The sequence below is a fragment of the Coniosporium apollinis genome, assembly GCF_000281105.1.
Source record: "Coniosporium apollinis CBS 100218 chromosome Unknown supercont1.50, whole genome shotgun sequence".
Lineage (NCBI taxonomy): Eukaryota > Fungi > Ascomycota > Dothideomycetes > Coniosporium > Coniosporium apollinis.
This window is the reverse complement of record NW_006913312.1, coordinates 73,176-99,878: the sequence shown is the minus strand read 5'-3', so window position 1 is coordinate 99,878 and position 26,703 is coordinate 73,176. Positions and strand designations below refer to the sequence as shown.

Below are 26,703 nucleotides of genomic sequence, written 5' to 3'. Positions count from 1 at the left end.
AAGTGCAACTTGCATGCAGGATTGAGTGGAACCAGTTCTGTCGGTCCTGAGGGTACAAGTAGTATAAAGGCATGCCTCATGCCCGCTGTTCTTCGTCTCTCTCTCATTATCAAGTCTTGTAAACAATTTACACCACATCAATCTCCTCAACTCCGAGCACCATGGACTCCCTCCACAACATGCCCCCCAAAGCGCCGTACGGCAAGCTCAACATCGCCGTCGCCGGCCTCGGCCGCATGGGCAAGCGGCACGCAAAGACGCTGATGTACCGCGTCCCACAAGCCAACCTCGCCGCCGTCTGCAGCAAAGACGAGAAGGAGCTCGAATGGGCGCGTCAATTCTTCGGTGCAGACGGTGCCGTCAAAGTATTCGACGACTACGACACCATGATCCAGCTACCCGGTTTGCAAGCCGTCTGGGTCTCTACGAGTACGAATGTGCACGCGTTGCAGACCACCGCTGCTGTCAAGAAGGGACTTCACGTTCTGTGTGAGAAGCCACTGTCACAGAACCTCGATGAAGTACGTAGACGCTTCCTACAGCCAGATACATGGGTCGCTCACGCGTAAAGTATACATACAGGCTCGAGCGGTCGTCCAGCTCGCGAAGGACAACCCGCATCTCAAGGTTATGGCGGGCTACTCACGCCGCTTCGACGCTTCTTACCGTGACGCCAAGGCCAAGGTAGACAAGGGCACTATTGGCGATGCGTTCATTGTACGCTCGCAAACCTGTGATCTCCTCGATAACACTGGGTTTTTTGTCCGGTACGCTGCGAAGAACGGTGGTGTGTTCGTGGATTGTAAGTGCTGCTACCCTTCTCAGTAGGCTCACGTAACTAATCTCAATCAGGCTGTATCCACGACATCGACCTTACCCTCTTCTTCCTCGGCGATATTAAGCCGAAGGCCTGCTGGGCGATGGGCACGATTGGTTTGTCTTCTATTGACCAATCGCCAACTTCCTACTGACGCCTCTCTCAGCCCACCACCCCGAACTCGCAGCCCTCAACGACGTCGACAACGGCATCGGCATGGTCGAGTTCTGGAACGGCAAACTCGCCTACTTCTACTGCTCGCGCACCATGGCGCACGGCCACGACGTCGCGACCGAGGTCATCGGCACGCACGGCAAAGTAATGGTGAACGTACATCCGCGCTCCAACAACGTCCTAGTCGCCGGCGAGCACGGTATCAGCAACGAGGTGCAGCCCGAGTACTGGGAGCGGTTCGAGGACGCGTTCGCTACCGAGGCGATTGAGTTTTGCGAGGCGGTGTTGGAGGACAAGCCGGTGCCGTTGCCGTTGGAGTTGGGGCTTAAGAGTCTGGAGATTGGGTGGGCGCTGCAGGATGCGCTGTTGACGGGGAAGGTAGTTAGGTTCGATAGGGAGGGGAAGAGGCTGCCTGAGGGTGAGGGTGCGAAGTTGTAGATGCCGAGACTTCACTGATTCAACATACCAATTTAAAATCAACTACATTCGTAGCAGTGTCCTAATCGGAGGAACGTATTTGAAAGGACTCGAGCAGAACTTGAGCGTATATGACTCCCAATGAGATCTAGGACGGCCAGAGCGGCTCCACTCTAAAACAGGACAAACCTGCGCCTCGAACAAGCGGCACTGCAACGTGTGCGCCGCACGTTGTGCTGGGACAGCAATAGTGTCTTACGGGACCTTGCGAAGCAGGTTTCGAAGTCCACGACGTGTGCGTCCGATCTGAGACGGCGTTCGCGGTGTCGATGCCTTTCATTCAGCCTCGACTAAGTCACTAATCGTGATTCCGCCAACAATCAAACAAGCGTGATGACGGATTCGCAGATACCATCGTACCAGGCCGCCGTAGCAGCTTCGCTCTCGAGTGTTCCAAGTCGCTGATAGACCCCGTTGACGGGGTCGCAGCACCTCAGGACGAGTGACATCACAGCTTGCTCTATGTTATGGCGATGGTGACTGAGGTAGATGCAATGGAGGATTTGCCCGGAGGGTATGTGTGAGGATCCTTCTGACAAGGTGACATCAGGGACGAAAGGGACCTCAGTATGGCCGATCTCGAGTGTGTATCTTACTGCAGCTGCACATGGACCGGCTTCCACTTCATAGCGGAGCCTTGATGGGATGAGAACGCCGGCAAGCTTGATGAACCCGTCCTTGACTGCTCCAAACGGATCAGCAAGCAGCGGAGTTGTCCCGGCATCGATGATTCGGACTTTATCTTCCGTATTGTGGGCGTCTGAAGGGAGACGTACCACGACATCCTCTACGGACGTCCATGACCAAGTAGGTGGGATGTTGGTCGCAGGCCGCCTGGTAGGGCCTCGCTCTGTATCTCCGACACGATTGTTTTCTGCATCCCACTTGTCATGGTAGAATGTCCAGAGAAGACTGTGTGGCAGTTGCTCGAGCCACAAGCCGGCCAGGTACGTTCCCATCCTAGGTTGCAGTCTTCGAGCCACGGCTGACAGGGCAGGCAACCTGTCTTTGTCAAACGTCAATGCTCGCATGGAGTATTCCCCTACAATCGAACCCCAGTCGTACTCTTCAGAGCCTTTCGAGCTCGGGTCTACGAGCTCAGCGTAGGTCTGCTTGACACTGCGTGGCGTGCTGAACGGACCATCGTACGTGGACGTTGAGCCGCATTCGCAATGCATCCCGGTTTTACATTCGAACAGGAGCTCCTGTGGTGTGCAGTGGAGGACTCGAGATGACAGAATCCGCTCTTGAAAGGCCCACGCACGATGCAAAAGTGGCATTCCAGTAAAGTTCGCGAGAAAGCGCGTATTGAAGGGATCATGTTGCGGTATTTCCCTGACATGGATCGAAGCCCCCGAACCACTGTTTTTGTGACTGTTCAAACAGTAAGAGTTCTGTCGGTGTGATAGAAAACCCTGCTGACCGCCTGCTGCTCTAGTTGCGGCAATAGTGAGGTAGGCACGTTCGTATATGTCACCCATGTTGCTGGATTCTATTTCCCAGTCCAAAGCATCGTCTTGGATGATACAGAGGGAATCGATCCATATGTATCTTATACCCAATTTCCACGTTACAATCACGGCATCCTGGAAGGTTTTTGAGAGGTCTGCCCAAGCTATGCCACGCTTTCGGTCGTCGAGCGTTGCGTTGGTAGTCGTTATCAGTTGGTGTTTGCCCCAACAGTGGCTGAGTGCAACATATTGCCTGTTTGCATCTTGGGGTTCCGTCAATGCTATTTCTGCTGCACCGATAAGCCCCACGTTGAGAACGCGCTTAGGGAGTTTGGGAGCCTGTTGTTGAGCACAGCTAGGGTGGTTATCAATGCACTCCGACAACCAGCTACCGACAAGCTTGAAAGAAGCAGCTGAGGTGGGATCTGCTGGTATGTCTGGTTTCACCGGTAGGCTGATCCAAGATGGGGAGACACCTGTTTGAGTTAGCACTGAGCCGAATGCTCACCATGCGCCCTGAGGTGGATGGCTGTGGTTTTGACGAAGTAGCACCTTGCTACATTTCGAACTAGGAGAAGCGGATGAGAGAACAACACCGCCAATCAGAACCAACGATCTCTCAACAAGTAAAAATTGTAAGATGGGATACGAGTAGCAGGATGAGTTGGCCCACCTTCCAAGCAGAAAAACTCAAGCGTCAGCACTGTCGGTACTAGATTTGAGCGTCCAAGCTCATCAGAACGCAGCCTCAGCAGAACCTGATCAGCGTACGTCCGTCTAATCTGAATCTTGACCTCTCTCCACGTATCATCACGGAAACGATCACGGAAGATCTCAGCGCCATCGCTGAAAAGGCGGCAGACTTGACAACCTTGTTCCGCGGATTGTATAAGCTGCTCAAGGCCACCAAGTATCTCGACAGGAAAGGCCAAAGATGCGCCTGGTTGCGGCTCGAAGTCGAGGCAGAAGTCGCAAAAAGGCTTCATCATCGACATTCCTCACAAATTAGAACTGGAGATCGTACAAATTTAGCGCACGAAAGGGCTTGAACGCAAGTTTCTCGCTGATGTTGCGTTCGACTAGCCCTAATACAAAGGCAGGTTTTGGATTTACTCAATCACTGTAAGGTTGAAGATAGCCAAGTCTTCAATCACGTGACGCTTACTTCAAGGTGAGGCTGAGATATGCGGGGACGAATGAGACTGCGACATCCACGCACTCGACAACAAACCCCAAGCACAGCCTCACAGCTCGTTCTGTGCTTTGCACCAATCTTTCGAGCCGCAGAGGCCTCCTCGAAGTTGCCTGGCATCGCCCAACGGAGCGAGCGATCTCCACCATGCCATGTATCGCAAGCATAGACAGCCATCACGCGCTGCATCCTCGTGCGCTGAGTCAGATAAAGAAACAACAACGGCCATAGGCCGAACCGTTACCAGCTCCTAGACCCTACAACGACCTCTCCTCTCATTTTTAGCCGTTCAAAGGCACTTAGAACTCACTGCTCATACTGTTAGGCGTGCCAGCAATAGCGGGTAGACATCCAGCCGCAGCAACAGCCCAGCTCCAGAAACAGCATTATCTAGATCCGGACGAGCAGAGTATTTCAGTCCGCAATGGCATCGGGACCAGAAGAAGTACAAAATGGAGCTCTGTCCGCTCTGTTCACAGAATCATCCACTCTACTCGACACTATGGCGACCTCTATGCCTTCCTTAAGAAATGTCGCGAAGCTCGCCCTGGGCGGCGCGCAAGTGCTGCTTGGTTCAGGCTCGAGAGTGCTTGGAGGTCCCTCCATGAGCTGCTCGAACCCCCAGCTGAGCTGTCACAACACTACTGCTGTAACCGACTTCTGCTGTTTCAACTCCCCAGGTGGACAGATGCTGCAGACCCAGTTCTGGGACGCGCATCCTACAACTGGGCCGGTGGACTCCTGGACCATACATGGCTTATGGTGGGATATCCCATCGTAGCAGCTCAACATAGCAGAAGAACACATGTACTGACTCCATCTAGGCCAGACCACTGCGACGGTAGCTTTGATGAATACTGCGATTCTTCGCGTTCTTACCACAACATCACCTCCATTCTGCAACACTTCGGAAAGACCGAGCTTCTCTCCTACATGTCTGCCTATTGGAAGGACTATCAGGGTGACGATGAGAAATTCTGGAAGCACGAATGGAACAAGCACGGCACCTGCGTCAGCACCATGGAACCTGAATGCTACAACGACCACGTCCCCACAGAGGAAGTTGCGGACTATTTCCAGAAAGCCGTCGACCTGTTCAAAACACTGCCATCTTACCAGTGGCTTGCTGAAGCAGGCATCGTGCCATCAACCACCGCAACCTATTCTGCCGAAGCGATCCAAGCCGCACTGAGCGCCAAGCACGGTCATCCAGTCACCATCAAGTGCAAATTCAACGCGCTCAAGGAGATCTGGTACCACTACGACGTGCGTGGAAGCGTTCAGACTGGAGATTTTGTCGCCACTGTACCGGATGGCCCAAAATCGGATTGTCCGTCTCAAGGCGTGAGATACCTTCCCAAGAACCCGTCTCATACCCCGACCGGAGGTGCGACTTCAACAGCAGCAACCAGAACCACTAGCACGGCACCGACGGCCACGGGTCAGCCATTCCAGGGAAGGGGCTACCTGAACGTCATTGTCCAGGATGATGCCAACACCAAGAACGGCTGCATCATCAGCAAAGGGACGTGGTACACCATGGGCACGTGCGCAACCTTCACGGCCACGGCGTCGGCGGACGGGCAGGGTTTCACGCTGAAGTCGTCGAAGGGGCTGTGTGCGGTTGGCGCTGAGGGCGCGTTCGAGTGCGCTTCGACGGTAAGCACAGCCACGGTCTTCAGTGCTACAGGGCCGCATTTGAACGGAGCTGGGAGACCGAACTGGTTTGCGAAAGCTGTGCCGAGTAAGACGGCGCAAGCTACGGTATATACGTGGCCCGGTGATGTAACGATTAGGATTGAGTGGCAGGGCATCTAGGAATAGTCCTGCGCGTCCGCCATTCGACCCCATGAGCGCAGGCTCGTTCATGGGGTTTCTTAGTGATTTAGACCTGGCATCCCTATCGGAGCAAGCAGTGTAGATTCAAAAACTGTTTTCGTTTCCCTGGGTATCATTCGATCTAAACACCTGAAGCTAACCGCTATTCGTCTCACGCCCATGAACTCAGACCTAGAATCTAACACACCTTCCACTCCCCTCGTGCTCCTTCTTGCATCCCAGCCCACATATTCTTGTTCCGCACGCCATACACTTGACCCGCCCCCAGTATCCACACATCTCGCAGAAATACCTCTGCGGCGGCCCGCCCAGCGCCGGTGGGCCAGCTCGGGCTGCCGAATACGAAAGCGGTGGGGCATTCAACAGAGCCTCTAGCTCTGCTTCCGTGGGCATAGGCAGTGCGTCTGTCTTAAGCAGCGGGTCCACATCCACATCCACATCCACACCTTCCATCGCCGTGCCGAGGTCCAGGACCTGCTGCCGTACCGGCAACGGCGGCGGCGGCATCGCACTATCCACGGGCGTCCCTGGTGCCAGCACGGGCGAAGCTGGCGAGGGACTCCATCCGCCCGTCGGAGGCGTCGACGCCGAAGCCGAGGACTCATGCCTGAGCAGCGAGGCGCGTCTATGAATCGGCGTCTTCGAAGCCCTGACAGGCGCGCGCGCCACAGGCGTCGAGACTCCCGACCCTCTGTCCCCACCTCTCGCAAGCGCAGCTTCCTCGTCCTCGACATGGTGCGCGAACGTCTTGGCGCTCATGAGGATCTTTTTCGTCGCGGGCGTCCTGCCTCCCCCGGCTCCTCCCCTCGCGCCACCGCCGCTGCTCTTTTTGGCGGGGATGGCGATGTCGCGCGCATCGCGGTGGCTGTCTTTGTCGAGCTCGTTCAGGCGGCGCTGCAGCGCTGTGGCCTGGCGCGCGGAGAGCACGTCGGCGGAGGTCGTGTGGGTGGCATTGCGGGCGCGTTTGCGGTTCGCGGGGGGGATGAGGGGCGCTTTGCTTGGGTCGTAGCCTGTGTCGGGGACGTAGGCCCAGCCGGGGGCCGGGGCTGAGGCGGCGGTGTTGGGGAGGACTTCGATTGTTGGCATGGTTGGTGGTGATGTGTTTTGCGTGGGAGAGGGGAATGGGTCGCCGTAGCGCGGATGGTGTGCAGCGCGCGGGCAGGCTTGGAAGAGACCGAGGGATGGCCGCCGCTTTCACCACCTCCGCTTGACCGCGCTGGAGGAGTGTGACGCGCTCCATTACACATACAGTTGCTCACTGGTAGGTCCGCTGCTGTATTTCCTTCTATCTCGTCTTCCGTGAGTTCCAAAATCACATCAAAGTCACTCTTCAACATGGCACACTTCCAGCACGGCAACAATCCCCCAATCCACAAACCCGCGCAGTCACCACCCTCCGATCCCGCCCACTCCGCCGCCTGTATCTTCCTCCACGGCCTCGGCGACGATGCCGCCGGCTGGGCCAGTACGCCCTTCCTGCGCCTCCCTGATCTCCCCGCTCGACAATAACACCGCGCAGCCATAGCAGACCAGTTCCAATCCGCGAACAAGCTCCCCTACATGCAATGGGTCTTCCCCAACGCGCCCGAGAACCAAGACGCCATGCAGTCAGCCTGGTACACGCCCACACGGCTGTCCCCCTTCCCGAGCTCCAGGCCCGAACTCGATGACCCCGAGGACGAGGAGGGCATGATGAAGAGCGTGAGATATGTCGAGACGCTGCTTGATGAGTTGACAGGCAGAGGCGTCCCACCGAACCGGATTGTGCTTGCTGGATTCTCGCAGGGCCACGCGATGAGCTTGCTCACGGGTCTGGTGTCGGCTAAGTATGCTGGCAAACTGGCGGGGCTGGTAGGTTTGTCTGGGTACTTGCCGCTTGCGGAGAGAATCCAGCAGCTTAGGGCCGAGGCGGAGCTGCCGGCCGTGGTGGGAGACGTGCCCATCTTTTTGGTGAGGGGAATGAAGGATATGTTGGTGCCGAAGAGGTATTTCAGGATTAATAGGGAGAAGTTGCAGGAATTGGGGGTCAAGGATGAGGCGGTGGAGGTGCATGAGTATGAGGGGCTGGCGCACAATACGTCGGGTGAGGAGATCAAGGATTTGTGTGCTTGGTTGGAGAGGGTTATGCCGCCTTTGGAGTAGCAGCGGTAGAAAAACAAGACCTTACGTGTACTCATGGTCTGAGAGTTAAGAGCGAGACGGACGTAGTAGTCATGGTGACTGAACATCATACGAGAATCGGCGTGGAAACGAAAGCAAAGTTTCGGTTGGATTTGCTAACAGCTACCTGGAATGGTATACGGGTGTGCCTGCTGCGGTGAAGTAGTTTTCTCCTCTTGTTAAAATGATCGTGTGCGACGAGCCGGTTCAGCCTTCCAAGCTTCCTCCCCCTTCTTCTTCGACAAGCCGTCCGCTTTCCACCTCAGAGTCATAGCGGTACACTATTTCGTTTGATCCATCTCAACATATGTCGTGTCCTTTTCCTCTCCGTCGCCCTAGATGAGCCTTCGAACACGAGTGTACAGCGCAATACACAGGTACTTGACGAGGCTTGCAAGTATCAGACACGCATGGACGCACAACCATCCTGGAAGCGATGTATCTTCGCTGAGTCTGTCGCCGTAGTTGGCCGCCATGGCGTAAATTGGGACCATGATCAGATCATTCGCAACCTCGAAGAATCGGTGCCACGGCGCTCTCCTCCCCGGTTGTGCCTACCGAACAAGTGTCAGTCCTGGCCCGAGGGATTGTGGTTGTCGATCGAACTCACCTCTGAAGAGTAAACCACCGTACCGGAGCTCCATCCCAATACGACCGCAGCGGATATCCGCTTGACCACGACGTGCCAGACTAATCCAACACAGGTCTCCGCGACGAAACCGATGAATACCGGGTACGGTAGGTTCTCGGAAAGAGATGGCCAGAATTGGAACTCTACGACGCAAAATAAAAAGTAGGCGACAAGGAGCTTGCAGAGCGGAACAATGACGTTGCGTGGCTTTTGCGATTGGGGATACATCTTGAAGGAGTTTGGGTGGCGATAGTGCTTCGGAAGTCTCTGTTGTGATGTGGTGTACGATAGAGCGAGGATTAATTGCACGGTGATTGTGAGGTGGAAGAACTTGTTTATCTTTGAAGCTTCGAGAACTTCTTGCCAGGAGGGAACCGTTTACAATTGGCAGCTGCCACTGGCACCATGGTGGCCAGGCACTGAGGCAGCCACGCTCAGCCGTGCCAGCACACAACGGAAGACTCAGAAGGAACCCCTGTGGTGCGAACTGTGACGGTCACCGCGTTGTCTCGCGAGAAGCGCTGTAACCTAAGGGCGAGGCGAAGCATCGCGGCAATCGTGCTGTTTGTTCTTATGGTGATGGTGGCAAGTGTTGTGATGCGCTGATCACGCCGCATACATATCTTATTGCAGAAGTAAACAGATAGCAATATACATTACGAATTCACTTCCAAAGCTACCCTGTTGCTCTCAAATGATCCATCCATTCGTTGCGCGGCTCCAAAACCATAACCCTACTCATCCTCGTCATCCGTTCCCTCGATGACCATTTTGTCCATCGGATCCTCCTTGTCAAAAGAATGCTTGATCCGCTCCGCCTTCCTCATCTTCGTGATGTCATACTGTTCACCACCCACCGTCTTCTTCCCGCCTCTCTTGATTCCATACTTCGACACATACGCCTTCCACTTCTTGTTGAACTCAAACTTATCCTCCTTCGGCGCGCTGTACACAAGGTCCTTCTTCTTCTTATCAAGCTTGTCTTCCGAATATCTCTCAAGGTCCTTTCTCATATTGTGCAATTTATCAAGCTTCAAACCGGCTTTGTTCGCGTAAGCGACGACCTGGTGTGGCCACACAACGTCTTCGAAGTCTACATCATAGCCGGAACAGAAGTCGAGCATGAGGCAAAGAACGAGTTCTAGATCCTTGACTGGGCCATCTGGTTTGAGAAGGGAGGCGGCCTCCAGCTTATTGAGGGTGGACAAGAGAGCGAGACCGATGACGTTCAGAATCTCGTTCACACGCTCGCCGTCCTCAAGATCTGGTTAGTGTTAGAAGCAAAGCTTCCCCATCTAGTAAAACCGGACAAGCTTGGATACAGGCGAATTGATCAACTGCCACGACAATTGTCGAAGCACATCTAAAATAGATCGCTTGCGGACTGTGCACCTTCGACATTTCACAGAAAGAAGAGGAGATAACATACTTCCAAACCCGATCAGTTCCGGCATCAGGGCGAAGAAGTGCGCAATCGCTTCCGTATGCTTCCACAGTTCCCATACCGAAGAGTCTTTCTTCTGATATTCAGTCGTCCACGCAAGAAGCTGCGCATTGTCAGCTGTCGCGATCAAGCCGCTCATCACGACAAATTGCGGCGTCTTGTATATCACGAATAAAGATAGAGATGTCCACCACGTGACGCTAGCACTCATCACCATAGTACCGCAACGATGCCCACCCATACCGAGGTCGCAGAGCTCACGCACCATTACTTACCATATTCTCAATGACTTCGGCAGTCCCATACCCATGATAGTCATTGTAAATATACATTCCAAAGATATCAGGGTCCCTCTTGTCAACATCCTGCGCATACTTCGCCGCCATTTTCCGCGCCGGCTTGGACACTCTCCAAGGCCAGTCCGGGTGCTCCGACAGAGGCTTCGCGTTATACTTTTCGAACTCTACCTTGGCCGCATTGATCTCTTCCTCGCTCGGCTCTTCATCGTCTTTACCTCGCCTCTCGCGCCTGCGGTCAATGTTCATCCGGGCCACTGTCACCCAAGGCCAGGGCGCCTCGTCGGACGAGGCGGTAGCGGCCGGTTGAGCGGTGCTGGGCTCTTCGGCCGCTGCGCTTTGAGCTTCTACATTCTCGCCTTGGGGCGCAGGCGCGGCGTTATCCTTCCCCTTTCCCGCGCCTTTCCTTCCCTTTGCGCTGCTCTTCTTCGGTGCCGGCTTTGGCGCGTTGATCTCACTGTTATCAGCACTCTTGCCGTTCGCCGCCCTAGTGTTCGCTGCGGGCGGGTCGCTCGGAGCACTCTCAGTCTCTCTGGCCGCGTCTACGTTCTTCGCATCGCCACTCCGCGTGCTCCTTTTCATAGCCGGTTCAGCGGCGTTGGCGTCGCTCTTCTCGAGTGGGCGCTTGGCGCGAGGCATGATGATGACGCTGGATATTGAATGGCGATTACTAGCAGTGATGAGATTGCGGACTGGGTGTTGATTCAGCTACCAAGAAAGCTCAGAGATGGCAAGCGCATCTTCTAGTAAGCACAAACGCGTCGACATCATCGTGTGTTTACTCTTCTCTCTCTGCTACTGGCATCATTTGCTTCGACGCGTAAGGGTCAGTCGAAAAGTCCGTTGCCGCATTGAAGGCTACTGGTAGACCTGGAGGTGGATACCTAGCCTAAGTACAGTTCGCAGACCAAAGACATCTCATATGATCGATGCAGTAAAAGTATGCACTGCTGAACTTCTTATGCTTTCTATCGCACGGAATCGGTTTCGTGGTTTGCTCCCGATGGAGCCACCAATCCAGCTGGGTCGTACATCTGGAACTGAACAAGCAGCGGCCAAGATGCGGCAACCGACTCTTTGGATGACCCTTGGCGTTCGACGCGCGGAGAACTCTGTGCACGTGACTGAGCAACTTGACATCTGTTCACTGTTAACGGTAATTGTCTGGATTACCGGATAGACTTGATCATACATGCTTGAGTCGGGAAACAGCAGTGTTGGCGGCCGTGAGCGTTCTCACTGGACACAGTCCTCAAGAAAACCGATGGAACTTAAACGGCCAGGTTAAGTAGAAGAACAAAAGCAGTTTCGGCAGAAACCCTACTTCGACGTCCTACTTCAAGGTATATGACTAGGTCAATAATCCAACGCACTATCCCCACAATACCGCAAAACCCCTTCAAACCCCACAAAGACCCCGACTGCCCGGAAACCAAAACCCGGTTCTAGTCTCTGTCGCGCTGACCCCTAACTCGCAACCTAGATCCGAATGCTCATAACACAGAAAGCAAGCAGACGTCTTTTCTAACTTCTTTCCCGCGAACTTACGAAGCATGCACCGCCGTCCCATTAACCTGCCCCTGCCCCGCCAACCCCCCACCCGTCGGCCCACCCGGTGTCCCAACTCCCGGCTGCGGCGTCCCACTCGCGCGCCCCCCCATATTCGCCTGCGGCACCCTCCCCGCCGCCGCCCCCGGCTGCATCGCCAACTGCGCCCTCTGCCGATCCATCATAATCTGCTGCTCCGCCGTCGTCATGCTGGTGTGATAACCCGTGGGGCCGAGCGCGGACGGAGTAGCGGGTTGGGCCATGTACTGTTGCGCTGGCGGCGGCGGTGGTGGTGCCGGTAGTGCCTGGTTCGTGGCGGTGCTGGAGGGCTGGTAGTACTGGCGGTGCTGGGAGGGGTTTGTTGCCGGGGTGGCGTAGGCGGAGGCGGAGGAGCGGGGTTGGGTGTATTGGCCCTGTGCGGTGCTGGTGGGCGGGAGGGGGGCTTTGAGGGGGGAGGCGGTGCGGGGGTGTGGGGATTGCGAGGAGGCGGTGTAGTTGTTGTAGGCTGGTTGGGTGGAGGGTGGGCGTGGTTGGTATGCGGATGGGTTCGGCTGGTAGCGGTTTTGGTACTGCGATGTTGGGGTGGACTGGTAGTATTGATGCGGGGTGTAGGCCGGTTTGGGCTGAGTTGAGGGCTGCTGGTAGTACTGCTGCGAGTTGGATTGGCTGTAGCTTGCGCGTGGTGTTTGCTGGGCGTAGGTCGCCGAGCCGTAGGAGGGCCGTGGAGTACTTGAAGGGTAAGTTGCGGGATACGATAGATTGCCGCTGGATGATCGCGGAAGTGGCCCGGAAGGTGTCCGAGCCGGAGGCTGCTGGTGCGGGAGATAGCTTGCTGGATGCGCGGCGGAACGAGCAATGGGCACCTGGACGCTGGACGGCGGACGCGCATACTGGCTCGACGAGGCCGAGTACTGCGATGGATGAGCCGCGCCACCTGAGCTGACGCGAGGCGTTGTTGCTCCGGCTGCAGCACTAAGAGCCGACTTCACCAGAAGAGATACGGCGTCCTCTTCCATGACACCCCGATAGTCCTTAGTCTCGACCATAATGTTCTTGCTGATGTTGAGCTCGGCTAACTGCTCACCGTCTAGCTTAGCAACCGCGTAAGGTGGTAAGGTCGCGATCATCAACGATAGTTGAGTCTTCAACATCTTGTACACATCAATCTCTGCTTCCGAGGGACTCGACGGACTGCCGGTGACCAATGCGATTGGCGCACTCTGCGCTGCCGGAGTTCGTGGCGTCGACGTGAGCGTCGCGTTCCGAATTCGCTGGTACGAGTGGAGAGTCTCCAGCAGCTCTGAGATGTCTCTTAGAATCTCCTCAACCTCCCTGGCTTGCTTGTCCGCAACTTCCGAGCCATAAGCACCCTCGATTGTTTCTGGCTCAAAATCTTCGATGGCTGCTTTGAAATCCTCGTCTTCTTCAGTTTGCCCATCGGTGATACGGCCGCCCGCCGCTTGACCAGGCTGAAGTGCCAGGAGCGCTGGATCGATTGCGGATTCCAGCAGTCGGTTTTCACCAGCCTTATGCCACCACATCCGGCTTTTCAGCTCTTCCGGCACAATTGCTATCGCGTCATCGCGGCTGGGGGCAAAACTCGAATAAACGCTCCGAAACAGCGCATCAGCTTTTGCCTGCTGAATAACAGCGGCATCTGCTTCCGAGAGTGGCGGCTTGGACTCCCCAGTACTGAGCGCGCGATCCCTTTGCCTTCGTTTCGCTGTGGGAGAGGATGGCTCCTGCGGCGCATCTACGCCGCCATAGCCAAGCCACTGCCCGGTCGTGAGCGGCTGTGTTGTATAGGTCGATCCTCTACGGCCTCTCGAGATAGCGTCGTGTGGTGCCCATTGGACGGTGGAGCCACGGGTTGTCGATTGCTTAGCGGGTTTGGGTGGGCTGAGCTTGGGTACCGATGCGGGAGGCGCGAAAAGGTCACCGAATGTAGGGCCGCGTTTTTTGCCGCTTACCGCATCTTCCGCGTTTTCTTTAAGGATTTTGGTGGTACTGAGCACATTGGGCAGGCTGTCTTCGGGTAACGGTAATGTAACTCCGACAGCGATGTCCAGGTTTGATGACGGCGTATCTGGAGACGGCCCAACCCGTGTTGGCGTCTGCAGACTCGAGAACAGCTGCCTTGGGCCTTGAGCGTTAGCGTATAAGGTGAGCACCGTCCTCCCATCCTTCAGTGCATCAGCGAAATCGCGGGCAGCAGGCTCCTCCTTAATGCCATTGGTGAGAGCCGGGCTCTTGTTGACACTCCCCGGCTCCGTCCGGGTAGCGGTTACTCTGGGTTTAATTTGGGATCGTCGGAGGATGATGTCATTCAACACTTTCTTGAACGCGAGTGTGCCGGTGATCAAGCGAGTGTCCTGAGGAGAATGCTCGGGAGTCGGTCGGTCGTGTTTGGATCCTTTTCCTGGGCTCTTTGCCGCTTCTCTGGCCTTCAAAGGCTCAAGCAAAGCCGACGAAGCCGCGTCCACATCCTCCACCAACTCATCCAAGGACGAGTATGTTCCTTCCTGCAGCCGGGCGGCAATCGAAGTGGGTTCTGACGACTGCGACAGCCTTTTCCGTTTTGCGGTCGGCTCTCCGGAAGTCGATCGATGCGTCTTGTCGGTGAGAGGATGATGTAACAACGAGGGCGTAGTGTCATAGCTGTCAGTATGAATAGTCAGTCGTAGATCTAAATTGCAGTCCAGGGATGGATAGGTATAACCAAGCGCTGGCCGGCACTTGGGGGAGAGTGCCGCGAAACGCACCTTTTCAACAGTTCCAGTATGTCCGCGAACAGCGCTTGAGACCGACTCTCTGTTGCCGTCGCCGCTTCTTCTTCCGCGTTCTGCCGAGTGTCGATGCCGTTGATTTGACCATGGTCTCCGCTGGATGAGCGCTTGCGTTTCGTGGCCGATGTCGATGTCGATGTCGATGCGGTGGTGGAGCCAAGTGGTGACGGAGGGGTTAGCACTCCGTTTGTGGCCGACATGATGGTAGTAAAGAGGGCTTTCGTGTTTTCGCGGCGGTGCTCAAGCTTCTGCAGCGGTACTAGCGGACGCGCTCTGCCGCCGTCAGCCCAAACTCCAAACTGCACAATCCCCCTGCCCACTCAGCCGACAGCGTACCTTCACCTGGCGCGCGGTGCAGCGGGGAAGAGTGAGCAGCCAGCAGGCTTGCTGGAATGAGGCAGATGTTGTTGCGAAGGGCGACTGTGGCCGCGAATCAGTGTTCGTTTGGGCGTATGGAACGCGAGCGCAGGGCGGCGGTGGAAAGTGCAGGTACTGTAGAGTAGTTTGGAGCACGGGAGCACGGAGCACGGATAACTTACTGTAGCTGTGGTATGCGGTATGCGCGAGCATCTCCGGCATCAACACAACCCGCCCACAACCACCCTCTGCGTCTTTGGCGGGAATGAGAAGCTGTGTTCAAGGCCGCTGACTCCGGAACTGTCTGTTGCAGAAACAAGAACAGAGTTCGAAATGCGCAAAGTCACGAGCATCCGCCAGATCTCCCTTTCTTTCCTCCGGCCCGCGAGTTTATCCGAGAGCTTTCCCAACCTTTGCTCTTTGCTCTCTGCACCCACGGCCCAGTATCCCCCCATACGCCCCAGTGCATCTCGACCCCCCGCGAGTCGGCTTCAATGAATGCACCATCCCAGCATTCGGAAGACCGGCCACCCAACGACCGTCGTTCGCAGAAGTGAGTGCCCATACCAATTGGATGTCGCTTGATGCGAAGCTCTGCCACATCCAAGCCATGCATCTCGAGGCTTAGCCCAGTACTGACTGCCTTTCACAGTCTTGCTCCCTCGCAGACCCTGGGATCGTGTCCGCTTCACACCAACAGAGGCTAGCGGCGACCGTGCGTGGAGGTTTCGACGCTTGAGTGCAAGAAAACGCAAAGCGCTTCGGCTTAGCCCCTCAACCCATCTCATAGAAGCTCTGAGGTCGGCAGGTCACAAACATGCACTACCCCCTCAGTATGGACACAAGAAGGATCTATCGCATACTAGTGCAAGGCACATGTCCTCTGGGCAGCTGCTGCGCCGGACAAGCAATTACTCCCCGCTGGTAGACAGCTCTACGGAGCTCTCCCTGCAATCGATTTTAGGCAGCTACATCAGGAGGACAAACACTGGTCAAGGAGCAAGACACGAAGATGACTCTACGAGCGCGCCCGCTGAAACCAGCGCGGTATCCGGCAGTGGCTTGCTGAGGGGGACCAGCGCCATACTGCCGGAACACGAAGTCGCATACCTCAAAAACAAGGGTCACGACATTGGAGATGTCAGTAGATGGGCATCGATAGTAACTGCCAGGGACTCCTACAATGCGGCCCAGATGTTACTGAGGTCTAGCCTTGAACAGGCGTCAACACTCATTCAACAAGGTAAGCCATACTTGCTTTCAGCGCCGAGCCAACTTTCTGAAAGCTCTTGGCAGCCAAGTGTCGCAGAGCTAGCCAGACACCACCGCTTGATCGGGAGAGATTAAGCGCGCCAGTAGACACATAACTGACACGGTGATGTTAGACCTCGCTCCTGGGCACACTCAAACTATGTCTAAGCCTATTCCCATATTCGTCTTTATGTTTCTTCTACGTCGCAGCTTGATTTCCGCGCGTGCACTGCGGCTGCTCCTTGCATATGCTCGCCACCGATTGCGCCTGGGTCGATCTCAAATTCAAGAGCGTAGTAGTACCGAGACGTCCATGTCCCTGGATCAGTCGACTGTCTTTACTATGTTTGTCCGTCTGTTACGACACTCACGACAGATCTTGCCCGAGGCGGTTGGAAGTGTGGCAGAGATTGTAAGGTTTCATCTTAACCAAGCGTCTGAGAAGAGCTTGCCCCAGCTCACTCTTCTCTACAATCGCGCTCTATCTCTACTATCTGCTCCGACGTCTCTGGAACCATTTCGCTTCTCCCAGCTGCTGAAGAGAGTGCAGTTCGACGTCCTGAGAGCGATGGATGAAAGCGATCCAGCAATTCCAATAAACCAGGAGGGCTACAGGGCAATCGCACGCACCCAACTGGCTCAGAAAAAGATGCCAAATGAACAGGAATGGGCCAGACTGAAAGCAAAGTCGTGGCCGCCATTCAAACAGGAGCGGACGGGCGTAGACGTGGAGAAAGGTGTCGAGCTTGGCATATCAGGAGCTGCGAAAGCGCTACAGTACATGCAGGAGACGGGTTATCCGGCGGCGTCATGGGATCAAAGAGCCAAAATCTACGCCGGGTGGGACATCGATGGAAGCCCTACCATCCAGACAAGGAAGATGATGCCCAAGATGCCGTCCGCGCCTCCTCAAGAGCCAGTCAATGAGCGGACGAAGCAAGCACAGTTACATCGGGTACAGCTGGACATCTGGGCCGCCAGGATAGAAGCGACACGGACGCTGGAAGAGGCGTGGGCTAGCTTCTTGGCCTACGAGGATACCAGTCTGCCCGCGGATCAAGAAGTGTACCTTGCCATGTACAAAAAGATACACTATGACGAGAAGCGCCGCCAAGCTGAGAGCCACGAACAAGACGAAACCTCGATTGCATTAGAGATGGACGAGGTCTTACCAGGAGATGGGAAGGAGGTCTTCGCCAGCTCCGAGTCGCCTCAGGAACGAATCTATGTCCGAGCACCTCCACCGTCGCTCCACACGTTCTTCGACCATCTGATGGCTAAAGGTTTCGAACTGAACCGCGATTGCCAGATATCCCTCATTATGTATGCGCCTTCCCTGGAAGCAGGCATCAAGGCCATCGTAGAATCCCGCAACGCACACGTTAGCTGCTTCATGCTGCGGTCGGCGCAGGATGTCGAGATAGCACGGAACGGACGCCATCGGCTGGTGCTGTCCGCCATTGTCGGTCTCCTCTGCCGCTTCAGGTACATGAAACGGCTGCCTTACCTCAACCAGGCGTTCCTGCAGCAGTTGAGCCTGCCGCCCGCTCTGTTTGGATCACGACTCAATTTCGACCATCCAATGCACCATGTCGATCGGCTGATGCGCCTGACGAATTCAACGCACCGACCGACCTGGAACATCATCCTGAGCCTCTTCGCGTCGAACCAGCATTTCGTCCGCCAGCTGGACGGCACAGCGCTTGACTCGATCCGCAGGGTTGTCACGCGCATGAAAGCGCTGGGCCTCGATCTTGACGCTTACGGCCTCCAATCCATCTGCCGCGCCTTAGAGCATCTTGCCGCCGACCCCGCCGCCAGCAGCCCCACGAGGAACGCCGCATGCTCGCAATATCTGCGCCGCCTCTTTGTCGAGCTCTTCGGCGGCACGCACGCTGACGAGCCTCTGATCCAGCCCTTCGACACGTTAGACTCAGACATGCAACAGGTGCCCCTACCGCGCCTCCTCGCGACACCCAGGCCCGCGCTCCTGCACCCGTACGCGCGCGCTCTAGGCGCCTTGGAGGACTATGAGGGCCTGCTCAGTCTGGCGCAGTGGATGGTGCAGTATAAACCTGAGTTGCTGGACGCGGTGGGGGATTCGGCGAGCAGGGATCGCCTGATGAGGCGGACGTTGGTTGCTGTGAGGTTTTATCTTGAGGGGTCGGCGGAGGCGCCGAGGGAGGTGGTGGAGCTTGCGAGGGGGTGGTTGGAGAAGTTGGAGGAGTGGGGCGGGTGGCAGGAGAGCGAGGATGTGGAGGTGTATGCTAGGGTTGGGGCGGGGCGTGCACAAAGGAAGAAACAATGAGTTGGTGCATACAGTTTTCGCTTGCTGCTGAAACTTCATACGCAGAGGTTGCTGGGTGTGCAGGCGGCTTGAGCGAATGCCTCTGTGAGCAACTCCGCTTGTGCCTGGACTGGGAGCACCGTGGTCGATGGAGCTCATCCGGGGCCACACCAAGCAGCTGGGGAAGAAATGCTTGAAACGCTATCGTGACTAATGGCGAGAGGTCCAAGCAAATGCAAATAAAGGACTTTTGACGACGGCCGTTCCAACCAAGCATGAAACATGTACTACAAGCTGCAACAAGACTCACACGCGCGGTGAAGCACAGTCACCATACGCAAAAACCAGCTAACCGCATCGATGAACTCCCGCTCCTACACTTTTTCTTCTCCATCAAGCAAGCCTGTATAAATGCGTACTCCAAGTCCCCAACGCCGCATCGCCGTCAAAGCTTGCGCGACATTTTGCCCACTGCATCGTGCCAAGAAACTCGTTTGCTATCTCCAACCCGTCGGCAAGGCACCGTCTCAGCGTCATCCTCGGCCTTCTGGCCTTTAGCATTAGCCTTCGGACGCATCGTGCCGGCACGTCTCCGGCTCTCCATCTTAGCCTTCCTCCTCGCCGCTAGAATCTTCAGGCGGCTCTCGCGTGCTTCCGCGGGTGCGGCATCATCCTCGCCCTCACTTCCACCTTCGACACAACGGGGGCCTTCTCTGTCGAGGATGTGGCCCCCTTGACCGCGGTGGGCCTCGTTTCCGGGCAGCGGCTGCTGCCCATCGCTCGAAGCGGGTGAGTTCTCTGGAACCAACGGCTCGCGCGCATCGCCGTCGTCTTCTCCGGTCATGTACGCATCTCGCATTCCGTGGTCCCTTGGAGATCTCCGAGCGAGGATCTTTGACATGATTCTCTGAAACCTCTTGTCCTCACCTTCCTCGGAGGATGCGGTACTGAGCGGAGACGACAGGGGTTCCTCCGGACGAGTGACTGGCTGGGGGGTCGTCAATCCTGAATCTGCTCGCGCTTTGCCGGCTGGTTCGATAAGCAAGCGTTGCGGAGGTGGGCCAGCGGGGTGGGAATCGGCAGTCGGCTGTCCGCTCGGTCCCCAGATGAGCGAAGCTTCGTCCATTAGGAAATGCGGGGTGGGTATTGGTGCAAGATCAGGGTAAAGGTATGACGGTTGAAGAGCCCCCCAAGCTTCGTAGTTGGTTCTCCCAGGGCTTTCACGGGCATCATGTGGTAGCCACATACCGTTCCATAGGTCCTTGGGTATACTGGGAGGCGCTACATGAGGTAGGTCGGAGGAAAGTGCGCTGCGCTTTGCCAGCTCGATGAGCTCCCGGTTCTGTTTGTACCAGTCTCTAAGGATGGTTGGTACAACGCTCCCCTTCTTGAAGGAGACTGTGTTGTTATCGCCGATGCAACGTGTATTAACAAGGGTTTTTTCCGAAGAGAGCGGGTCGAAGCTGTTGCGAAGTTCAGAGTCCAGAGAGGTCTTCATGTCGACCATCATGTAGTGTGGGGGAGAGCAGAAATGGCGGTCGAGATGTTGTGTACGTAGCAGAGGGGCCTTTCTGACAGCGGAAGGCTCGCTCGTAGGGTTGAGCGTGTTTGCGAAGGCGCCTCCTGGTTTCTTCGCCTCAAATGTGTCACGTCTTAAGTGCTGCGGAATCTGTGGCTGGTTGAGTAGGGAGACGACGCGCTGGTTTGTTCTCTTGGTGCGCTCCTGTTCGATTATGCTCTCCTTCTCCCGTCCAGCTTCTTCTGCCACGAGCTTCTCCACAAGCTGCAGTGCCGCAACGGAGGCGTGACATTGTGGCAGCTTTCGCACAAGCTCCGCAAGGCGTGTAAGCGGGGTGACAGGCAGCGCTCTGAGGGGTGCATCCGCGATGATCACGTCTCTTCGACGCGAGGACTCTTTCTCGGGTTGCCCCACGGACGTTCCAACAGATGTTTCTCCGGATATGTCGGCAAGTACGACATCGTGCTGATCGCCGGTTGCAGACTTTTCTAAGCGCACTCTATTGGTGGACTCGTCGCAGAGTTTAGCGAGCTCAGCCTTGAGCTCCTGGAGCTCATCGTGCGCTTTACTCTGCTCCAACACAGTGCCGAAGTCCAGTTCGAAGACTTTGTCGGCCAAGCAGTTGTAGGGGCGCTGGAGGATCGGCCTGTCGCCTCTCTCTGCCAGGCCTGCAAAGTCGTGAAAGAAGACACCGTTGATAGTTGTATGGCATCCTTTGTGTTCGGTGACCCATCGAGAAGACGTGTTTGGCTTGGTATAGGGAGAATTAGGCGGCACTTGTTGGGGTTTGCCTGGGGAATCTTGCCAAGTGGTAAACTCCATCGTAGTGCTTTTACTGAATCCTTACGATGAGTAGTGAGGAAGCGGATCGGGGAACTGAAATTCGAATAGCAGGGCACGCCAAAATCGAGGCCGGAGTCGGTCAAGATAAGCTGCAGTGAATGAGAAAGTGGAAACGGAGAGATACACAAACCAAATCAGTGTTGACAAATTAAGGTTTGACTGGAGATCTGGTGTACCATCATAGCTTGGACCGCACTTGGAAGGAAGGTGCCAACGGCGTTTGCAACGCAACACTGATCCCGTCCCCTTCAGTGGCGTGGAGCTCCACTTCCTGGCAATCTTCTTGCCCAACACCGTTCGCATACTGCAAAACCACAAAGTCAACACTCCCCTCGCCTATCACCACCATTGGCGCATGCCAAGTTCCAGCACCGTACGTCACTGCTTGATTGCCTGTCGCAACGAACGCCTTGATGTTGTTCAGATCCGGTAAACCCGGCCCTTTGCGATTCTGCTGGGAGGGATCTTGAGTTGCGTCTGGGATGGGCGGTGATGCCTCGTTTGTGAACGGTGAAGGTCGCGCTTTTGCAAATACATCGAGCAACGACCGTCGCCGTCGAGGTTCTCGCAGAGGATAAGCCATCAGACGATTAAGATCCTTAGGAGTCTTAGATGTTGGTAGCGTTGGAGCTACGATCACCAGATACTGCGTGGTCTTGTCTTGCGGCGACAGCCCAAGTGGGATAAAGGTTTGAGATGTATACGGATGACGTTCGAGGATGTTCACGTCGAACAAATGTTTTCCCGCCTGATCCGCCTGATCCGCCTGATCGGTGTTGCTTTGTGAAGCAGACTTCGATGTGGCCGGCTCCACAGAGCGAAGCTTACGGGGGGAGCAGATAAACATATTCACCACGGCCTCTGCTGGTTTCTTGCTTGGAGCAAGATTATAGAAGTTGGTCACATGCGTAACATCGAGATATTTCACGGCTGTGCCTTGATTTGCAGCTACAGCCTGGGGGTGGTGTGAGACTGGAGAGTGCGAGCGGGTAGGGTTCTCGACAACTGTGCCAAACTGAGCAAACGAAGCTTGCGTCAAAGGCTCAGCGGAGATGCGAATAGACGGAGCTGTCACAGGCGAAGGCATTATGGCAGATGTGATAGTGGATAGTAGGTGGGATTGAGCGGGGTGAGGGGAGAGCTTCTGTATCTCACGTTCACATGCAGTTGAATTCCGCTGACGTCCGGATTCCTCACGTGACCCTATACTGCATCGACAATTGGTTGTGAAACTTCCAACACTCGAGGAACAACTAGGTACCTTATCGTTTTGAACTGTCAATGCAAACAAGCGCAAGCGCAAGCGCGGGTACACCGGTGGTCTCGGAAATCTCAAGCAGCTTTGACCTAGACCAAGATGTCGCAAGAAGAATTCTCCTATATTGACTATGAGGCATTTCTCGACCCGTCATTTTCAGCGGCATCTTTTGCCAATACCCTAGTGCTGGCCACAAACAATCCCTCAGACACACCCCTAGACCTTTCCACACCACTGTCGCGAGTACTCTTCGATGTTCAGGAGGTTGACACGCATATCGACAATCTAACCACAAGGTCTGCTTTGCCGCTACTGGAGCATACCAAGGATCATGCCGAAGCAAGCGGACGCATACTGCAAGAGGTGGAAGCGCAGGTTGCAAGCTTGACTGAAAGCTACAAGACCCTAGAGAAGGAGGTCATCGAACGTTACGAGGCTGCAGAGCAAGTCCGCTTGGCAGCCGAGCGGCTATGTCAAACCGTGAAGGTCGGCCGCGCAATTGGGCGGTGTCTCATGCTTGGACGGCAGCTCGAGGCTCAGATGGCCGAATTGAATGCCTCAGCTGCCGGTCCTGGGAGGCGTGAGGACCACCGAGGCATGGTGAGGTCGTCCAACACGTTTTTGTCTCTGCGCCAGCTTTTTCTTGCATCGAAACCTGGGCAAGAGGGTGAAGGATTGGAAAGGATCAACGTGGTAACTGCGCTCAAGAACGAACTGGTTACACCGGCGGAGCAACGGGTAATATCTCGATCTCAGCAGATCGTCAGGGAGTTCTCAATGTCATCTCTGCTAGCATCCAATACCTCGTCACAGCCATTGAGCTCGGCATCGACCTACGCGCAGACCGAGGACACCAAGTCTCGTGCTACCTCTGCGCTCTTGACGCTTTATCTGCTCTCACCTACGCCAACCGGAGCGAGTACAGCGAGTTTCGTGCCGACACTGCTCATTGATGCTCTGCGAGACTACCTGCAGACGGCACTCAAATCCTCGCTCGCTGCTCTTGCCCGAGCGCTAGCGACCTTACCAACGCTAGACCGCACACTCTTGGAAGTGGCTGCTCGCTGTCAAAACATCGTGGCGCTAGAGGCCTTGCTGGAGTCTATCAAGCCGCCCCAGCATCCGCTCCTGACTCCGCCCTCAAACGCTACAAAATCCATTGATGGCGAGACAAGCCACAATGCACCATACGCGAACCTCCTTCAGCCACTTCTGCATTCTCTCGACACATCCTCACTACCGTCTTATTTCTGGCGTTCTCTGTCCTCGGATCTGTCGCCTCGCGTGCAGGACATCATAAACAAGGGTGGTGTTTCTGCGCGGACCCTGCGAAGCAACAGAGATAGGGTCAGGGATTCCATCCGCGAATGCGTCAATCGAGGCTCGCAGTTACCTGCAAGTCCGGTGAGCCGAGGCAGAGGAGTCGCTACTGGGAACTGGGAAAGAGAAGCAGCGGTAATGGTTGGCGCAGTGGTTGGGTTACTTGGACGGTGAGACCACTTATCTTCTGATCTGCAGAGTGTGGCAGAAGAGTAGTAGCGGAGACTCACCGAGGAGCGCCACATTAGTCTGCCGATTTTTTTGAGCCTGCGTAGGCCATCAGGCGGCCATGGCACTGGCAGAATCCGCGCCTCTTCAGCATCAGACAACGGGCATCACGAACCGGCCAACCTGTCCACATGCTGAACTATCTAAGCATATGAGAATGATCGGCGTCCTTAGACTAAAACTGCATAAGCTCTCCTTCAGTGTTAGTTGATATCGTAATACCTTCCAATTGCGAACACAACACGTATACACCATCATAAGAGGCGTCGATGTCAAGTTTTCGCCGGCGTGATCACAGTACAACTATATAATTGAGTTGTCACGTGATTCTGTGTGACAACCTTGGCAGCGTTGCTTTGCCGCCGGACCCCTGCCCGGATCATCTCCGGCCCATCTGCAGCGGCCGCTTATGCACGGGGAGCCAGACTCGCGACTCTGCCTCCTTTCAACATGAGCACATCAAGCCCTTTCTTTAATAACCTCATAGTTGTCGAGCACACGGCCCTTCTTTGACTGTGTGCGGGCGCCCTTGTTAATTGTATCGTCCGCCCTGCTCTTTCAATCGGTAGAACACTCCGGAAAGCCCGACGTCACTTTCAGGCGCATAGATAGTCGTCAGCAGGCCTGCAGGAGACTTCGCCAACGCCTCGACGGCTGCTCACTTCAGCCTCACCTGTATGTCACTACCCTACACGGCCGAGCTCGCAGAGATGTCTGGCTTCTAACATAATGCGGTCGCAGAATCCAATTTTCATCTATACAACCGACAGCTTCGAACTCTACAGCAGGCATCATGTCTGCCAGTCATCTACCCGGCAATAGGAACAGCACTCCTGAGGTTTCGGGCTCCTCACTTCGTCCGCCTTCTTCTCGCGCTATTGGGGCTGGTCACCATTTGCGCGCTTCGGCGGACATGGGAGCCTTTTCGAACACGCCTTTGGCGAACCGCGGCATCCGGCCCTCCTCTGAGGTCTACTTTGGACAGTCGCACTCCAGCCAGAACCAAGGCAACGAAGACGCCATGGATCGGGCTGCGCAGCAGTGGATTGCGGACATCGACCAGTATGAGATAACGCTGGAGGAGATGGCTACTGCTACCCTCGATCAAGATTTCAAGGACGAGCTGAGTGCTATCGAACAGTGGTTCCGGGTGCTTAGCGAGGCCGAGAGAACTGCGGCGCTCTACCAGCTACTGCAGCAAACCACACAAGTCCAGATTCGATTCTTCATTCAGGTCTTGCAACAAATGGCCAAGACGCACCCGATCTCCGGCGTGCTGTCCCCCGCCAATTTCGGCGAAAAGGGTAAGTGGGAGCATCAGTGCTGGCATGACTCTGACTAAAATTCCATTCAGACCCCATGTCCCAGCGCCTCAGCGACGCAATGAGCAAGCTCAATGTCGAAGGGTCCCGTAACTCCATCGGTCTCGGTCGCCCACCGCCCTCCCCAGGCAATAAGCGCAACTCAGGGTTAGACCCTGCTACCATCAATCAAATGTTTCCAGATGCCGCGGCCGCCATTGCGAAGCAGAAAGCGGAGTTCACTCAACACACTGGCGCTGTGCCCACTTCGAATCGCAACAGCACGATAGGCGACCGTTCCTCTCTGCTTGCACCAACCATATCTGCACCGGAAGATATCCGCAAAGAGAACATAGCGCCGCCGCCATCATCGCCGTGGGGTCCACGAAGCGCTGATGCGCAGCGACCAAAGTCATCATCCGGTCAGCCGCCTATGGGACAGTTCACCCAGCCGCCTCCATCGGCGGGTGGATTACGTTCACCTCGTCCACTAGCACTATCTGGTGACAGCAACCTGCAAAGCACTTCCATCAGTGCCCCTGACAATAGCGCATCTGGCATGTCTATTTTGTCGCCGTACGCAGGGAGCGGTAACTGGGCGTCTATGGTCAACACGCCGATGGTCCCTAATTTTTCTGCCCAGCAAAGCGCGAACCAGGCTGACATGGTCGCAAACGCGACTGCGATGAAGCTTGCTGCTCTTTCTACAGTGAACAACCGTATTCAGCTTGACGATGTTCGCAAGTACCGCCGTGCACGCTCGACCGAAGGCAACAATCCTGGCCTGGACCTTGGATCTGGCCTCACGGGTGTGCCAAGCGCCAACTTCATCATGACCAACGAGCTCGGTCACATCCTCTCTCCACAGCAGGCCGCTGCTCTCCAAGCACAGCAACTTGCCGCCATGCAAGGACGTCGCTCGCGCCCGAGCTCGCCTGGTCTCGCCATGGCCGGCAGTCTTGGCGGCATGGGCAGCTTTGCCATTCCGCAGAACAACGGTTTCTTGTCTGCTTACGATGGAAGCTCACCCCTAGCAAACAACAACCTTACTGGCATGAATCTTGCTCAATTCGGCATTGGTCTCGGTGGGGGCCACGAGGGGTACCTGTCCGATCACTCAGAGGTCCAGCGTGGCCGATCACCACGAGGCAGGAGAGGCAGCAGCAAGCCTCCAGAGGACCCCACGGATCTGACCCTACTTAAGGATATCCCGAACTGGCTTCGGACTCTGCGACTCCACAAGTACACTGACAACCTCAAGGACCTCAAGTGGACAGAATTGATCGAGCTGGATGACGAGGGGTTAGAGAAGAGGGGCGTGCAAGCAGTGGGTGCGAGAAGGAAGATGCTTAAGGTATGCTTTGATCCTTGGGATATGAAGCTTCATGTCCTAGGCTAACGTTCTCCCAGGTCTTCGAGCAGGTCAAAGAAGCCCAAGCGAACGGTACGCTGTAGAACAACAGGCCGACGCTCAACAAAATGCACTTTCACACTTTCCCCTGCCCTTTCCGACGAGACTTGCGA

General features: G+C 55.7%; 13 protein-coding genes across 13 annotated transcripts; 6 read left to right on the top strand and 7 right to left on the bottom strand.

Moving 5' to 3' along the window:
• Nucleotides 1–161: 161 nt before the first annotated feature.
• On the top strand, nt 162–1,429 carry W97_08192 (uncharacterized protein; the record flags this gene model as incomplete). The annotated part of the gene is made up of 4 exons (XM_007786061.1): nt 162–521; nt 583–802; nt 853–933; nt 984–1,429. 4 exons carry the CDS (start codon nt 162–164, stop codon nt 1,427–1,429), a joined length of 1,107 nt encoding a protein of 368 aa, XP_007784251.1.
• A 359-nt stretch (nt 1,430–1,788) lies between these two features.
• W97_08191 (uncharacterized protein) lies at nt 1,789–2,646 on the bottom strand (the record flags this gene model as incomplete). Its single annotated transcript, XM_007786060.1, has 1 exon — nt 1,789–2,646. One exon carries the CDS (start codon nt 2,644–2,646, stop codon nt 1,789–1,791), a length of 858 nt encoding a protein of 285 aa, XP_007784250.1.
• A 1,967-nt stretch (nt 2,647–4,613) lies between these two features.
• W97_08190 (uncharacterized protein) lies at nt 4,614–5,929 on the top strand (the record flags this gene model as incomplete). Its single annotated transcript, XM_007786059.1, has 2 exons — nt 4,614–4,873; nt 4,936–5,929. 2 exons carry the CDS (start codon nt 4,614–4,616, stop codon nt 5,927–5,929), a joined length of 1,254 nt encoding a protein of 417 aa, XP_007784249.1.
• Nucleotides 5,930–6,121: 192 nt separating this feature from the next.
• W97_08189 (uncharacterized protein) lies at nt 6,122–7,036 on the bottom strand (the record flags this gene model as incomplete). Its single annotated transcript, XM_007786058.1, has 1 exon — nt 6,122–7,036. One exon carries the CDS (start codon nt 7,034–7,036, stop codon nt 6,122–6,124), a length of 915 nt encoding a protein of 304 aa, XP_007784248.1.
• A 249-nt stretch (nt 7,037–7,285) lies between these two features.
• On the top strand, nt 7,286–8,092 carry W97_08188 (uncharacterized protein; the record flags this gene model as incomplete). The annotated part of the gene is made up of 2 exons (XM_007786057.1): nt 7,286–7,415; nt 7,470–8,092. The coding sequence occupies 2 exons, from the start codon at nt 7,286–7,288 to the stop codon at nt 8,090–8,092; spliced, it is 753 nt and encodes a 250-aa protein (XP_007784247.1).
• A 353-nt stretch (nt 8,093–8,445) lies between these two features.
• On the bottom strand, nt 8,446–8,969 carry W97_08187 (uncharacterized protein; the record flags this gene model as incomplete). The annotated part of the gene is made up of 2 exons (XM_007786056.1): nt 8,446–8,664; nt 8,721–8,969. The coding sequence occupies 2 exons, from the start codon at nt 8,967–8,969 to the stop codon at nt 8,446–8,448; spliced, it is 468 nt and encodes a 155-aa protein (XP_007784246.1).
• A 506-nt stretch (nt 8,970–9,475) lies between these two features.
• On the bottom strand, nt 9,476–11,120 carry W97_08186 (uncharacterized protein; the record flags this gene model as incomplete). Its single annotated transcript, XM_007786055.1, has 3 exons — nt 9,476–10,005; nt 10,171–10,288; nt 10,461–11,120. 3 exons carry the CDS (start codon nt 11,118–11,120, stop codon nt 9,476–9,478), a joined length of 1,308 nt encoding a protein of 435 aa, XP_007784245.1.
• A 905-nt stretch (nt 11,121–12,025) lies between these two features.
• Nucleotides 12,026–15,015, bottom strand: W97_08185 (uncharacterized protein; the record flags this gene model as incomplete). Its single annotated transcript, XM_007786054.1, has 2 exons — nt 12,026–14,687; nt 14,792–15,015. The coding sequence occupies 2 exons, from the start codon at nt 15,013–15,015 to the stop codon at nt 12,026–12,028; spliced, it is 2,886 nt and encodes a 961-aa protein (XP_007784244.1).
• A 1,751-nt stretch (nt 15,016–16,766) lies between these two features.
• On the top strand, nt 16,767–18,731 carry W97_08184 (uncharacterized protein; the record flags this gene model as incomplete). The annotated part of the gene is made up of 1 exon (XM_007786053.1): nt 16,767–18,731. One exon carries the CDS (start codon nt 16,767–16,769, stop codon nt 18,729–18,731), a length of 1,965 nt encoding a protein of 654 aa, XP_007784243.1.
• A 424-nt stretch (nt 18,732–19,155) lies between these two features.
• On the bottom strand, nt 19,156–21,051 carry W97_08183 (uncharacterized protein; the record flags this gene model as incomplete). Its single annotated transcript, XM_007786052.1, has 1 exon — nt 19,156–21,051. The coding sequence occupies one exon, from the start codon at nt 21,049–21,051 to the stop codon at nt 19,156–19,158; it is 1,896 nt and encodes a 631-aa protein (XP_007784242.1).
• Nucleotides 21,052–21,250: 199 nt separating this feature from the next.
• Nucleotides 21,251–22,159, bottom strand: W97_08182 (ureidoglycolate hydrolase; the record flags this gene model as incomplete). The annotated part of the gene is made up of 1 exon (XM_007786051.1): nt 21,251–22,159. The coding sequence occupies one exon, from the start codon at nt 22,157–22,159 to the stop codon at nt 21,251–21,253; it is 909 nt and encodes a 302-aa protein (XP_007784241.1).
• Nucleotides 22,160–22,429: 270 nt separating this feature from the next.
• W97_08181 (uncharacterized protein) lies at nt 22,430–23,824 on the top strand (the record flags this gene model as incomplete). The annotated part of the gene is made up of 1 exon (XM_007786050.1): nt 22,430–23,824. One exon carries the CDS (start codon nt 22,430–22,432, stop codon nt 23,822–23,824), a length of 1,395 nt encoding a protein of 464 aa, XP_007784240.1.
• An 847-nt stretch (nt 23,825–24,671) lies between these two features.
• Nucleotides 24,672–26,634, top strand: W97_08180 (uncharacterized protein; the record flags this gene model as incomplete). Its single annotated transcript, XM_007786049.1, has 3 exons — nt 24,672–25,182; nt 25,233–26,533; nt 26,590–26,634. 3 exons carry the CDS (start codon nt 24,672–24,674, stop codon nt 26,632–26,634), a joined length of 1,857 nt encoding a protein of 618 aa, XP_007784239.1.
• Between the last annotated feature and the right edge of the window lie 69 nt (nt 26,635–26,703).